Source organism: Stenella coeruleoalba (genome assembly GCF_951394435.1).
Source record: "Stenella coeruleoalba genome assembly, chromosome: 9".
Lineage (NCBI taxonomy): Eukaryota > Metazoa > Chordata > Mammalia > Artiodactyla > Delphinidae > Stenella > Stenella coeruleoalba.
Window position 1 is genome coordinate 87753840 of NC_137155.1, and position 12231 is coordinate 87766070.

Here is a 12231-nt window from a genome sequence, read left to right on the forward strand (position 1 = left end):
TAACAAATTTGAAAGTTTTTATTATAACAGATTTGAAGATTTAGAGTAGTCAAGACAGTATGGTATTGACAAAAAGATAGACATAATCATCGTGGATGAGATACAGACTCTAGAAATAGACTGACACATTTATCAGCAACTGATTTTCATGAGAGTCCAAAACCATTCAAAAGTAAAGGGGTAGTCTTTTCTACAAAAGATGCAGTAACAACAGGATATCTGTATGGAAAAAAATAAATCTCAACCCCTACTTCATATCTGAGCCATTGCAGCATAATATGATTACTTTTTCTGTACAAGTTTTTGTTTCCTGTAGAGTTAATAACTGTGTTTTGTCTGATTAGATCTCTATGTGTTTATTACTAATTCAACCATAAAATTTCCTCCACTTGTTGAAATGGCTTCACAAGACATTTCTCTTTAAAAACACCAAGTATTCTTTCATTTTGATCTTTTTGTAGAGATTCCCCTTGGAGCTTTCTGATTTGCCACATTCTGGATTAACTGCCCTCTACAGGTCACATCTTTCATCCTTCCCCATCATCCAAGAAGTCCCACTGCTTCTTGTCTATGTTTAATTACCTATTTCCTCTATCCCATGTATTTTTTTTTATCTTCTTCATTCCTTTATATTGATGGGGCATATCCTCTAGTAAATTTCTGAGAAAGAATGCACAGAAGGTAAAATATTTTTGAGAACTTTCAGGTCTGAAAATGTCTTTTCATAACACTGGTTTATAACCTGTAAGTTTCATGTGTACAACGTTATATTTCTACTTCTATGTACCCTACAGCGTGCTCACCACCAAAAATTTAGTTTCTATCTGTCACCAAACAGTTGATGCCCTTTATCTATTTCACCCTCCCCCTCTGCCTCTTCCCCTCTGGTAACCACTACTCTGTTCTCTGTATCTATGTGTTTGTTTTTATTTGGTTTGTTCATTTATTTTGTTTTGTTTGTATATTCCACATATGAGTGAAATCATACAGTATTTGTCTTTCTCCATCTGACTTATTTCACTTGGCATGGACCCTTCAAGGTCCATCCATGCTGTCACAAATGGCAAGATTCCACCTTTTGATGGCTGAGTAGTATTCCAGTGTGTGGAATACACATCTTCTTTATCCATTCATCCAAAACACTTAGGTTGTTTTCATATCTTGTTACTGTAAATAATACCACAAGGAACATAACAGTGCATATATCTTTCTGAATTAATGTTTTCGTGTTCTTTGGGGCCTTTTTAATCTGAAAATATGTCCTTTGGTTCTGGGAATATTCTTCAATCATATATTATTGAAGACAATTTTCCTCTGTATCATTGTGATCTCTTTCTAGAATACTAACTTATTTGTTATGTGACCTCCTGGACTGATCCTCAAATAAAAGTTATCTCTTCTCTCATACATTCTCCTTTGCCTTTTTGCACTACTTGTTAAGAGATCATCTCAACTTCATCTTCCAACTCTTTGCCTGAGTTATTTCTGCTATCATATTTTAATTTTCAATAACTGTTTCTTATTCACTGAATTTTTTATACCATACTGTTCTTGTTTCATGGATTCAATATCTTCTATTATTTCTGAGGTGAAAATAATACCCTTGTTGAAGTTTTCATTTCCTTGGCCAGTCTCTAATTTCCATGTGAGCCAATGTTGTATGGTGCTATATCAGTAAACCACCCATGTTCCCACATCTGCTGTTTCCACCAGATATTTTTCTCAGACATGCTGCACGAAAAGGACATGCAAAGGCAGTCTAAGGAATGACCTGCACCTGTTTAGGGAAGCACTAAGGTCCTTTTGACTCTACTAGGCTCAGCAACTAGGACCAAAGAGAAACATTCAACTTCATATGTTTTTAAAACCTGCCTCTCTCTCTGCTTTTCAAAGCTATTAAAACAAAAGAGGCCCTTTCTGCAGACAGGTTTCATCTTGTGAGCCAAAATCAGGAGCTGGCTTCAACTAGCACCACCTGCATCTCCAAGTTTATTTAAATCATCTCAATTTGACATCTCACAGAACGCCTTCTACAGGCTTCTCCCTGCAGGGTTGGGCTGTATCTAAATTGTAGCTTCACGGTCCTCTCCAGAAACACTTGTGGTTTCCTTCCATGTTAACACAACCACTGAGGCTGGGCTCCAGAGATGTAAAGATTTGCTGGTCCCTGACTGAGATGGGCAGCTTCATAATTATGTGTGTTCAGCACTCTCTAGCAAAGCTAAGCCAGATTCCAAGACTTTGTGTGTCCTGCACTGTCTGCCTTCCGTGACTCATGCCATGAGACAGGTATGAGCAAAGTCTGGTAGTTAAGAAACTAAGGAGAGGTTCTAAGAGTTGTGGATATTAAGTGGATATTAAGTCAACAAGAAATTAAAAAACAAAGACAAAAACAAAAAAACCTCCTGGTCTGACTATTAACAATAAGTGCCTCAGCTAAAGATTCTAAGTTGGAGACCCAAAAGGAGGTTGTCTCATATTTCTTTAATCTGGATTTTTTTTTTCTTTTCTTTCTATAAATGTTGGAGAGCCTTGGTGTTCATCCTTAGACAATCTCTCATTTTTTCCACTGACCCTCTCTGTGATTTCATCCAGTGTCATTAATTTATAAAAATATTCTATATATTGATTAACTCCCAAATTTACATCTCCATGCCCAAACCAAACTTGAATATTCACCTGTCTAGTCAATATCTCCATTTAAGTCTCTAACAGGAATCTCAAACTTAACATGTTTAAAACCGAGTTCCTGATCTTCTCAAAAACCCTATTCCTAGAAGATGCAGTCTTCCCCATCTCAGTTAATGGCCATTCTCTACTTCTAGTTGCTCAGTTCAAAATCTTGCAGTCATCTTCAACTCTTCTAGTTGTATTGTATAGTGGATATTAAACCTGATTAATCTTTGTATGTCTGTAAAATGTTTTATTATGCTTTCAAATCTGAATGAAATTGAGAATTCATTAACTTATTTTCACTCAAAAATTTGGAAAAACAAATTTTTCGTTTGTGTTCTCTTTTCTATGGTTGTAAAACAAAAACACTGACATCAGTTTTATTCTTGTTCCTTTGTGATCTATGTATTTTTCTCTCATGGACTTTCAGAACTTTGTCTTTATTCTAGATATTCTAAAATCTCACAATTATGTAAACAGATGTTGATATTTTTCAGTCATCTTGCTTCATACTTACAGAACTCTTCTAATCTGAGGACAACTGCTTTTCACAGTGAGTAATTTTCTTCTATTAGTTCTTTCATTATTTCTTCTGATCCATTCTTAGCCCACTGCTTCTAAAACTTCTCTTAGCAGAGATTAGAGCCAGTAGATCTCTCTTTTACATTGCCTAACTTTTCTTTCATGCTTTCTATTTTTTAAATTTCTGCACTATATCCTGCAAAAAAATACTCAGCACAGTCTTCCAACTCGCTAATTTGCTCTTGAACTGTGTTCATTCTTTTCTTCAACGTATCTATAGGATTGTTTATTTTGAAGATCTGTTTTTTTTTTAAAAAAAATGTTCCTTCTACATGAATATGTCATTCTCTCTTACCTCTTTGAGAGGTACCAATGACACTTGAAAAAGTTTCTTTCTGTTTGCTTACTTATGTTAGATTCTTCTATATACTGATTTTTGTGCTTCTCTTCCATAATGTTGGCTTTCCTGAAATACCTATTGATTCTTGGTTGTTGCACATGTAAGAATTCTGTCAACCAGTCTATAAAATACTATTTCTGTTTGCTGCAGGATGTTTCTTTGTGACCACAGAGAGGAAAAACAGCTCAAAGGGGTAGGCTAATAGTTCATCTTCTGAGCATAGGAGGTCCTAGTTCCTCCAGGGTATTTCTATCCCCTTTAAGGCTCCGACTTAAATTTATAATCAGTGTTCCACCCAGAGGGCATCTGTACCTGCTACCTGGCATAAAAGTTGGACTGTTGTTCCAATGCCTCTGTACTCAACCAACCACACTGACAGTTTTCCGAGGATCTTGAAGCACCACTATTATTACCCTTTTTCAAGTCTTCTCCTGAATATGTTTTGAGTTAACACTTTTTCTTTAAATTGATCCCAATGGCCTTCTGCCCTCCAGATTCCTCACACTAGTCCTCCCAGAAAGGAACCCTTTTACTAACAACCAGCTTTGCTGAAGTTACTCTGTTTAGTTTTTAATCTTAAAGTTTTTTCTATTTTTTGCTCCACTTTCTAAGGATTTGAGGTGATTCTAGGTAATCCCTTAAAACTGAAATGAATTTCTTTGCCATTTCCTCAAATAGTCTTAGGTTATCCTGAAAGTCACCACTTTCAACATAATAGTTCAGTACAATTGTCCTCTAATGGAATGATGGGGAACTGATTTTTTAAATACAACTGAATGTTTTAAAATTCATTAACACAAATTTAAAAAGCTAATGTTATCGTTTTCATTTACCTTTCCATTCACATTCTTAAAGTATATGAACTATATAAAAAGATATTATATACATTATAAACACCTACTGTTGTATAACTTATATATATATATATATATATATAAACTACATTAATTAACATTTAAGTAGAGCTCACCTTTTTTCATTCATATCATCTACATTAACTGCCCATTAGATTAAAAAAAAAAACTGGACAATGCATTGCCTTCTGAGATATTATTTTTTTTAATAACCTAGGTATCTAAAACACATTTCCAATTCTCAAAATTTGGTAATAATGAACCAAGAGCTCTTTGAATGGGTAAACAAAAGAAAGTTTAAATCATACAAACAGACATTAAAGATAAGGCAAAAAATAGCTATTTGCATTAATCCCTAAGGTGGTAATAAACCTTCAAAACAGAGATGCAGCAATCCTACTCACCCTAATAGGTCACTTACTACACTGTAACTGCTGCATCTGCTTATAAAAACAACAAAACCCAGAATACTATTTTAAAAATCATAGACACTTTAGATTTAGAAAGGATTCAAAGGACTTGCATTTGACCCCCAAACCTACTACCCATTAGCTGATGCCTTCGATAAGTTACTTAAAAGGCCTAGTTTCCTTAAGCATACAATAGGGATAGCACTATCAGCCTAGGATTGTCCTAAGGACCAACAAATGAAGTTAAGTATTACCTTCTAAACCAGGATTTCTCTTTTCATTTTAACTCATGATCTTTTTTAGTAAACATCAAAACTTCTCTACTATTTTGTACTAGAAAACTAAAGCAAATTTCCCCCCAGATGTAATACTGATTGTGCTTTTCCAATTTCACACCATCCTATCTAAATCTACTGCCTCTCTCTACTCCTAATCCTATTAAACAGCCAGCACCACCAACCTTGTCAATCTCCTCAGATAAGAAAACTAAGGCCAACCAGAGAGGTTATGTGGCTTCACCAAGGTCATATACTTAGTTAACAATAAAGGCGAGACTCTGACTCCCAGGGCAGTGTTCTTTCCACTTCATTAAATCTTAAAAATACAATGCTACACATTATCTCATCTGAGGTTTGTAGATTCTTTTAAATCTACTTACTCATAGGCATGGGGAAAAAAACTAAACACAAAGTTATTTTGGAGTATTTACCTTTCTGCATGCAGGACAAAGCCCATTTTCATCAGTGCGAATTCGATGCCAACAAAATCGGCAAATCTGGTAGCCACAGGTGCAAGGGAAAAAGTTGATATCATCTATCTCCAAGGGCTCCATGCAAAGAGGACATTCCACAGGGTCTTCCTTCACATCAGGACTGCGAGACATCTTCACGTTTATTAAACAGCAGCAAAAGTTTATAATAATTTAAGGGAGAAGGAGGTTCAGCGCTAGGAACTAAACTGTAGAACTTCGAAGACCTGCATAAGAAAAAACAAAATATACTGCTTACTACTGAAAAAATATGGCATATTCAATGATCAAGAATCAAATTGCATAAAAAATTTGAAAAATATTAGACCAATTTTTGCTATCTCAGAAGATGGAATTCTGTATATTCTTCATGTCAAGATAAAAGGCGTGAGGTTGTTAAATTTTTTGATTCAACAGAAACACAAAAGAACTTCCTTTTTTTAGCTAAAACATTTAATACTAATCAGTACTAATCATAGCATATTTTAGGGGAATAAATACTATGCAGAAACATCTTCACCTTAAAACATACTCTACACTGTCTTATCTTTCACCTAAAAGCTAGTAGTAATACTGCCACATAACTAAAAGAGTATTATAGTAGTCTAAAATGTGTCCTAGTTTACAAAATAAAACTAATGAAGAAGAGCAGTTTCAGTTACCTGTAATTACATGTTAATATCAAACCATTACCACAGAAAACATAAGACTTGAAAAAAATATGCCATAGAACCTAATTGTTTACAATTAAATATGTATTAATATGCCAATGAAAAGTTCACTTCTGGGAAAATACACACGTATTAAACAAAATTAAAATATTCCTTTTTATTATAGAAATGCTACAAAAAGCCTACAGAAAGGGGGAAGAGAACAAATAGACATCCATGCCTCAAAGTCTTTTTAAAAATTAAATAATTTATCTTTTTAGATTATGGAGAATTGAAAATTTTCAGGCTAAAGTCACTGTTAAATTAAAACGCTATGTCAAAATAATGGAGATATTTTGTTTGTTTACATAATTTGACAAACTAATTCTAAAGTTTACATGAAAGAGTAAATGCATGAGACGTGCTTTGAAACTTTTGTGGAAGAAATGTGGGGATCTGCACTATCAGATACTGAACTGTACTACAAAGCTACAGTAACAAATAATTTGATATTGGTACAAAAACAGACAAAAGATCAAAGAAACTAAATAGAGAATCTATAAACAGAACAATGAATTAATGAGATTTTAATATTTGATAAAAGGGACATAACAAGGGCTTCCCTGGTGGCGCAGTGGTTAAGAATCCACCTGCCGATGCAGGGGACATGGGTTAGAGCCCTGGTCTGAGAAGATTCACATGCCGCAACCAAGCCTGTGTGCCACAGCTACTGAGCCTGCGCTCTAGAGCCCGTGAGCCACAACTAATGAGCCCGCGAGCCACAACTACTGAAGCCTATGCGCCTAGAGCCTGTGCTCTGCAACAAGCGAAGCCACCGCAATGAGAAGCCCATGCACCGCAATGAAGAGTAGCCCCTGCTCATCACAACTAGAGAAAGCCCATGCACAGTAACGAAGACCCAACGCAGCCAAAAATAAATAAATGAATTTATTTTAAAAAGGTGTGGGGGGACATAACAAATCAATATGGTGAGGATGGACCCAATTTAAAGGCAGTAACAGGGTCCTGGTCTATCCATTTTAAGAAAGAAACAGTATATAGCTATCTCACACTGCAATCAAAACAAATCCCATATGATCTGTCTAAAGAGCTATACACTGAAATAAACTATTAAAGTGTTAGAAGAAAATAGAATTTTTAAAAATCTTGGGATACAGAAAGTCTTCCTAAGCAGAAACAGAAATTCATAAAAGATAGATATGATCAACTTAGCAATGTGAAAAGAAAAAAACAGACAAATTAAAGCAACAGAGTAAAGCAAGCAACAGAGTAAAGGATATATTCACTGTATACAAGAGTCACTATCCAGAATATATAGAAATCTTACAAGCAATTTTTAAAAGGCAAACAAGTCAAAAGAAAAAATGAGATCAGAATATGATGAGTAGTTCACAAAAGAATTACAAATGATTACAACATATGAAAAGATGATCAACCTCTTTAGTTAGTAAACAGTGAGGTAGCATTTTTCCCCCACCAGCCTGTCAAAGTTAGTCTCCCCTGGCAAAGCAGAGATTATCACTGATCTAAGTTCCTCTTTACAAAGGGAAATGGGAGCACAAAGAGTACCTTGCCTTAAATTGCACAGCTATTAAGTGGTGCGGCCTGGATTCATTCCAGGAATTAGCCCCACATCTGTGCTTTTAACCACTCCCTTAAACCACCTTAGACTCTATCCTACATAAATACTCACACATGTGCACGAAGTACTTTGCTATATGTTTTGCAGCATTGTTCATAAGAGTAGAAAACTGCAAACAATGTTAACTATCCATCAGCTGGCAAATCATTAAGTAAATAATGATATAGCCGTAAGGTTGATGTGTGTTGAATCAGGAGATGTCTATTATATACGATTTTTTAATTTGTAAAAGTAAATTGGAGACTAACGTAAATATATAACTACTTCCACATAAATATAAAAACTCTATGTGTATATATTTGATTTGTTTCTCGAAGAAAATAAAGCACATTGAAGGTTATACACCAAAATGTTATCCATATCACAAAAGACAAAATGGAGGTACTAATTTTATTTTGAAAATCTGTATTATCTGTATTGCTACAACAAACATTTTTGCAATTCAAATGGCCAAACTTAAAAAAAGAAATTATTTTCATCTCTTTTAGGAAAATTAAATCTGACTTTTGTTAATAATTAGAAGAAAAATAAAATGAAATATCTTTTTATGAACCTATAATTATTTCAAAATATAAGTTTCTTAAAAAGAAAAAAATGGTATATGTATTTATAAACAATTCAGGAATCCTGGTCTGCAGACCCAGTTTTGCCACTATCAGTTTCCTCATATATAAAATGAGGGGTTTAATCTTATGGTTACCAGGGGGGGAAAGGGGGAGAGGGATAAATTGGGAGATTGGAATTGACATATACACACTATTATGTATAAAATAGATAACTAATAAGGACCTACTGTATAGCACAGGGAACTCTACTCAATACTCTGTAATGACCTATATGGGAAAAGAATCTAAAAAAGAGTGGATATATGTATATGTATAACTGAGTAACTGATTCACTTTGCTGTACAGCAGAAACACAACACTGTAAATCAACTATACTCCAATAAAAATTCAAAAAGAAACAAACAAACAAATAAATAAAATGAGGGGTGTTACGGAATGCAAAAGTAAGACTGACAACTTCAAAGCCCATGTCCTTTCCAATATGGTAAGACAGAAGTTATGATTACTGAAGGCTCGGTCGCATATTCTTCGGTATATAGTGCAAATGTCCTCAAAGTAAAAGTGACATTACTCTTTCAAAAATTTAAATTCTACAGGAAATCTCTACTTCATTATTTAAGTTCTTGTTCTCTATATCACCTGCAACTAATAACACAACACAGTATAAATTCTTTTTTTTAAGTTACAAGATTTATTACTTAGAAATCCCAGAAATGGAGGGGGGGCGCGCAGGGGGACCACACTGAGCTGGGGAAGGGCAGTCCTCCACTTCAGGTTAAGAGTGAGCCAGAGACAGAGAGCAGGGTAGCAAGCATGTGTTGGTTGGGGCAGACTTTTCTTGGGCTCAACTCTAAGCGGTCATTTTTTTTTTTAATAGATCTTTATTGGAGTATAATTGCTTCACAATACTGTGTTAGTTTCTGTTGCACAACAAAGCGAATCAGCCATATGCATACACATGTCCCCATATCTCCTCCCTCTTCAGCCTCCCTCCCATCCTCCCTATCCCACCCCTCTAGGTCATCCGCAAAGCACCAAGCCAATCTCCCTGTGCTATGCTGCTGCTTCACACCAGCCAACTATTTTACATTCGGTAGTGTATATATGTTGATGCTACTCTCACTTCGCCCCAGCTTCCCCCTCCCATCCCATGTCCTCAAGTCCATTCTCTATGTCTACATCTTTATTCCTGCCCTGCAACTAGGTTTATCAGTACCTTTTTTTTTAAGATTCCATATATATGCGTTAGCATACAGTATTTGTTTTTCTCTTTCTGACTTATTTCACTCTCTATGACAGACTCTAGGTCCATCCACCTCACTACAAATAACTCAATTTCATTTCTTTTTATGGCTGAGTAATATTCCACTGTATATATGTGCCACATCTTCTTTATCCATTCATCTGTGGATGGACATTTAGGTTGGTTCCATGTCCTGGCTATTGTAAACAGACAACACAGTACAAATTCTGACATACATAAAAACGCTCCTGCATCACCAAAAACCTCCCATGTAGTAAGTGTACAAAATAAAAATCATACACTCAAAATCATGCTCAAAAGTTCCTTATCACTCATAAAGTGCTGTGTACATGGTTTTGTACTTAGGATCCTGTTCAAAAGATTTGTATAAAATACACTATAGTGGGAGGGAGCCTCAAGAGGGAGGGGATATGGGGATCTATGTATACATATAGCTGATTCACTTTGTTATACAGCAGAAGGTAACACAACATTGTAAAGCAATTATACTCCAATAAAGATGTTAAAAAAAAAAAACAACATAGGGCCACTACTGTATAGCATAGGAAACTCTACTCATTACTCTGTAATGGTCTATATGGGAAAAGCATCTAAAAAAGAATGGATATATGTATAGGTATAACAGATTCATTGTGCTATACATCTGAAACTAACACATTGTAAATCAACTAAACTCCAATAAAAATTAAAAGAAAAGAAAAAAAACACTATAAAATGTCAAGAACTGCAGCTGCTATGGAAAACAGTTTGGTGGTTCCTCAAAAAGTTAAACATGGAATTAGCATCTGATCCAGCAATTCCACTTTGGGGGATATACCAAAAGAATTGAAAGGAAGGATTTGAACAGAACTTGTACACAAATTTCATAGCAGAATTATTCACAATACAACCCACGTGTCCATCAACAGATGAATGGATAAACAAAATGTAGTGTATACATACAATGAAATGTTATTCAGCCATAAAAAGAATGAAATTCTGATACATGGTACAGTGTGGATGAACCTTAAAAACATTATGTTAGGGGCTTCCCTGGTGGCGCAGTGGTTGAGAGTCCGCCTGCCGATGCAGGGGACACGGGTTTGTGCCCCGGTCCGGGAAGATCCCACATGCCGTGGAGTGGCTAGGCCCGTGAGCCACGGCCACTGAGCCTGCGCATCCGGAGCCTGTGCTGTGCAATGGGAGAGGCCACAACAGTGAGAGGCCCGCATACCATAAAAAAAACAAAAACAAAAAAAACCCATTATGTTAAGTAAAATAAGCCAGTCACAAAAAACAAAAACTGTATGATTCCACTGATACGAGGTAACTAGAATAGGCAATTCATTGACACAGAAAGCAGAACAGAGGCTGGGAGGGGGAGGGAGAATGGGAAGTTTTTGTTTAATAAGTACAGAGTTTCTGTTTGGGATGATAAAAGGATTTTAGAAATAGAAAGTGGTGATGGTTACACAACATTGTGAATATATTTAATGCCACTGAATTGTATGCTTAAAAATACTTAAAATGGGGGCTTCCCTGGTGGCGCAGTGGTTGAGAGTCCGCCTGCCGATGCAGGGAACACGAGTTCGTGCCCCGGTCCGGGAAGATCCCACATGCCGTGGAACGGCTAGGCCCGTGAGCCATGGCCGCTGAGCCTGCGCGTCTAGAGCCTGTGCTCCGCAACGGGAGATACCACAACAGTGAGAGGCCCGTGTACCGCAAGAAAAAAAAAAAAAATTAAAATGACAAGTTTTACGTTACAAATATTTTACAATAAAAATTAAAAATGAAAATATAATTATACACACTTAAATGCAATATGTAATAAACAGCACTTTCGAAAAAAGTACTTGGTTGCTTAATTTAATTAATCCTTTAATTTTCTGCCAATGTGGCAGTGAATTTGTGATAAATGTGTGTATGATGCAATTCCACTGAATAGTTACATAGAAATTACATTCCTGAATACATTATACATCCCAAATTATATGTACACTATAATTACACATAAGAGAAAAGCTATTTATAGATATGAAATATACACACATACATTTTGAATGGTAACTAGAATAGCATCTTAAGTTTCCATAAAAACCATAAATTCAATATATACATATAACTATAAACTAACATTTTTAAAAAACCTATAATAAATTTACGTACAATACCACACAGCTTATATTTTACTTAGCCAATGTTTTATAACTAGAAATTCTTGTTTCTTTAACAATCAGTCCATTCTCAATACAATGGACGCTCCAGGAGAGAAGTTAACTGGTGCATCACATTTACGATGGTATACCAGGCAGCTACAACATGACTGGGGGTAAACAGTAAGCACTCACGTATTTGATGAATGAATAATAAATAAAAGGAGGAAAGAATTATTTGTTATATGTCAGTTTTGGTTGACAACACTCTTCAAAAGTAGGAAACAATGCTCCAGGTTGTTCACTGTTTCTGTATTAGGCATATACTTCACAAAGCATGTTACTCATA

The 12231-nt window shown here is 35.5% G+C and overlaps 1 protein-coding gene across 7 annotated transcripts in view; it reads right to left on the minus strand.

Moving 5' to 3' along the window:
* Positions 1-12231, minus strand: part of CNOT4 (CCR4-NOT transcription complex subunit 4) — a 141481-nt gene that overhangs the window by 74717 nt on the left and 54533 nt on the right. For all 7 annotated transcript variants that reach the window (XM_079931201.1, XM_079931199.1, XM_079931200.1 and 4 more), the window contains one exon: positions 5569-5834. In XM_079931201.1, coding sequence (XP_079787327.1) covers positions 5569-5742 — 174 coding nt within the window. In that variant the 5' untranslated portion in view covers positions 5743-5834. The remainder of the gene's footprint in view (positions 1-5568; positions 5835-12231) is intronic.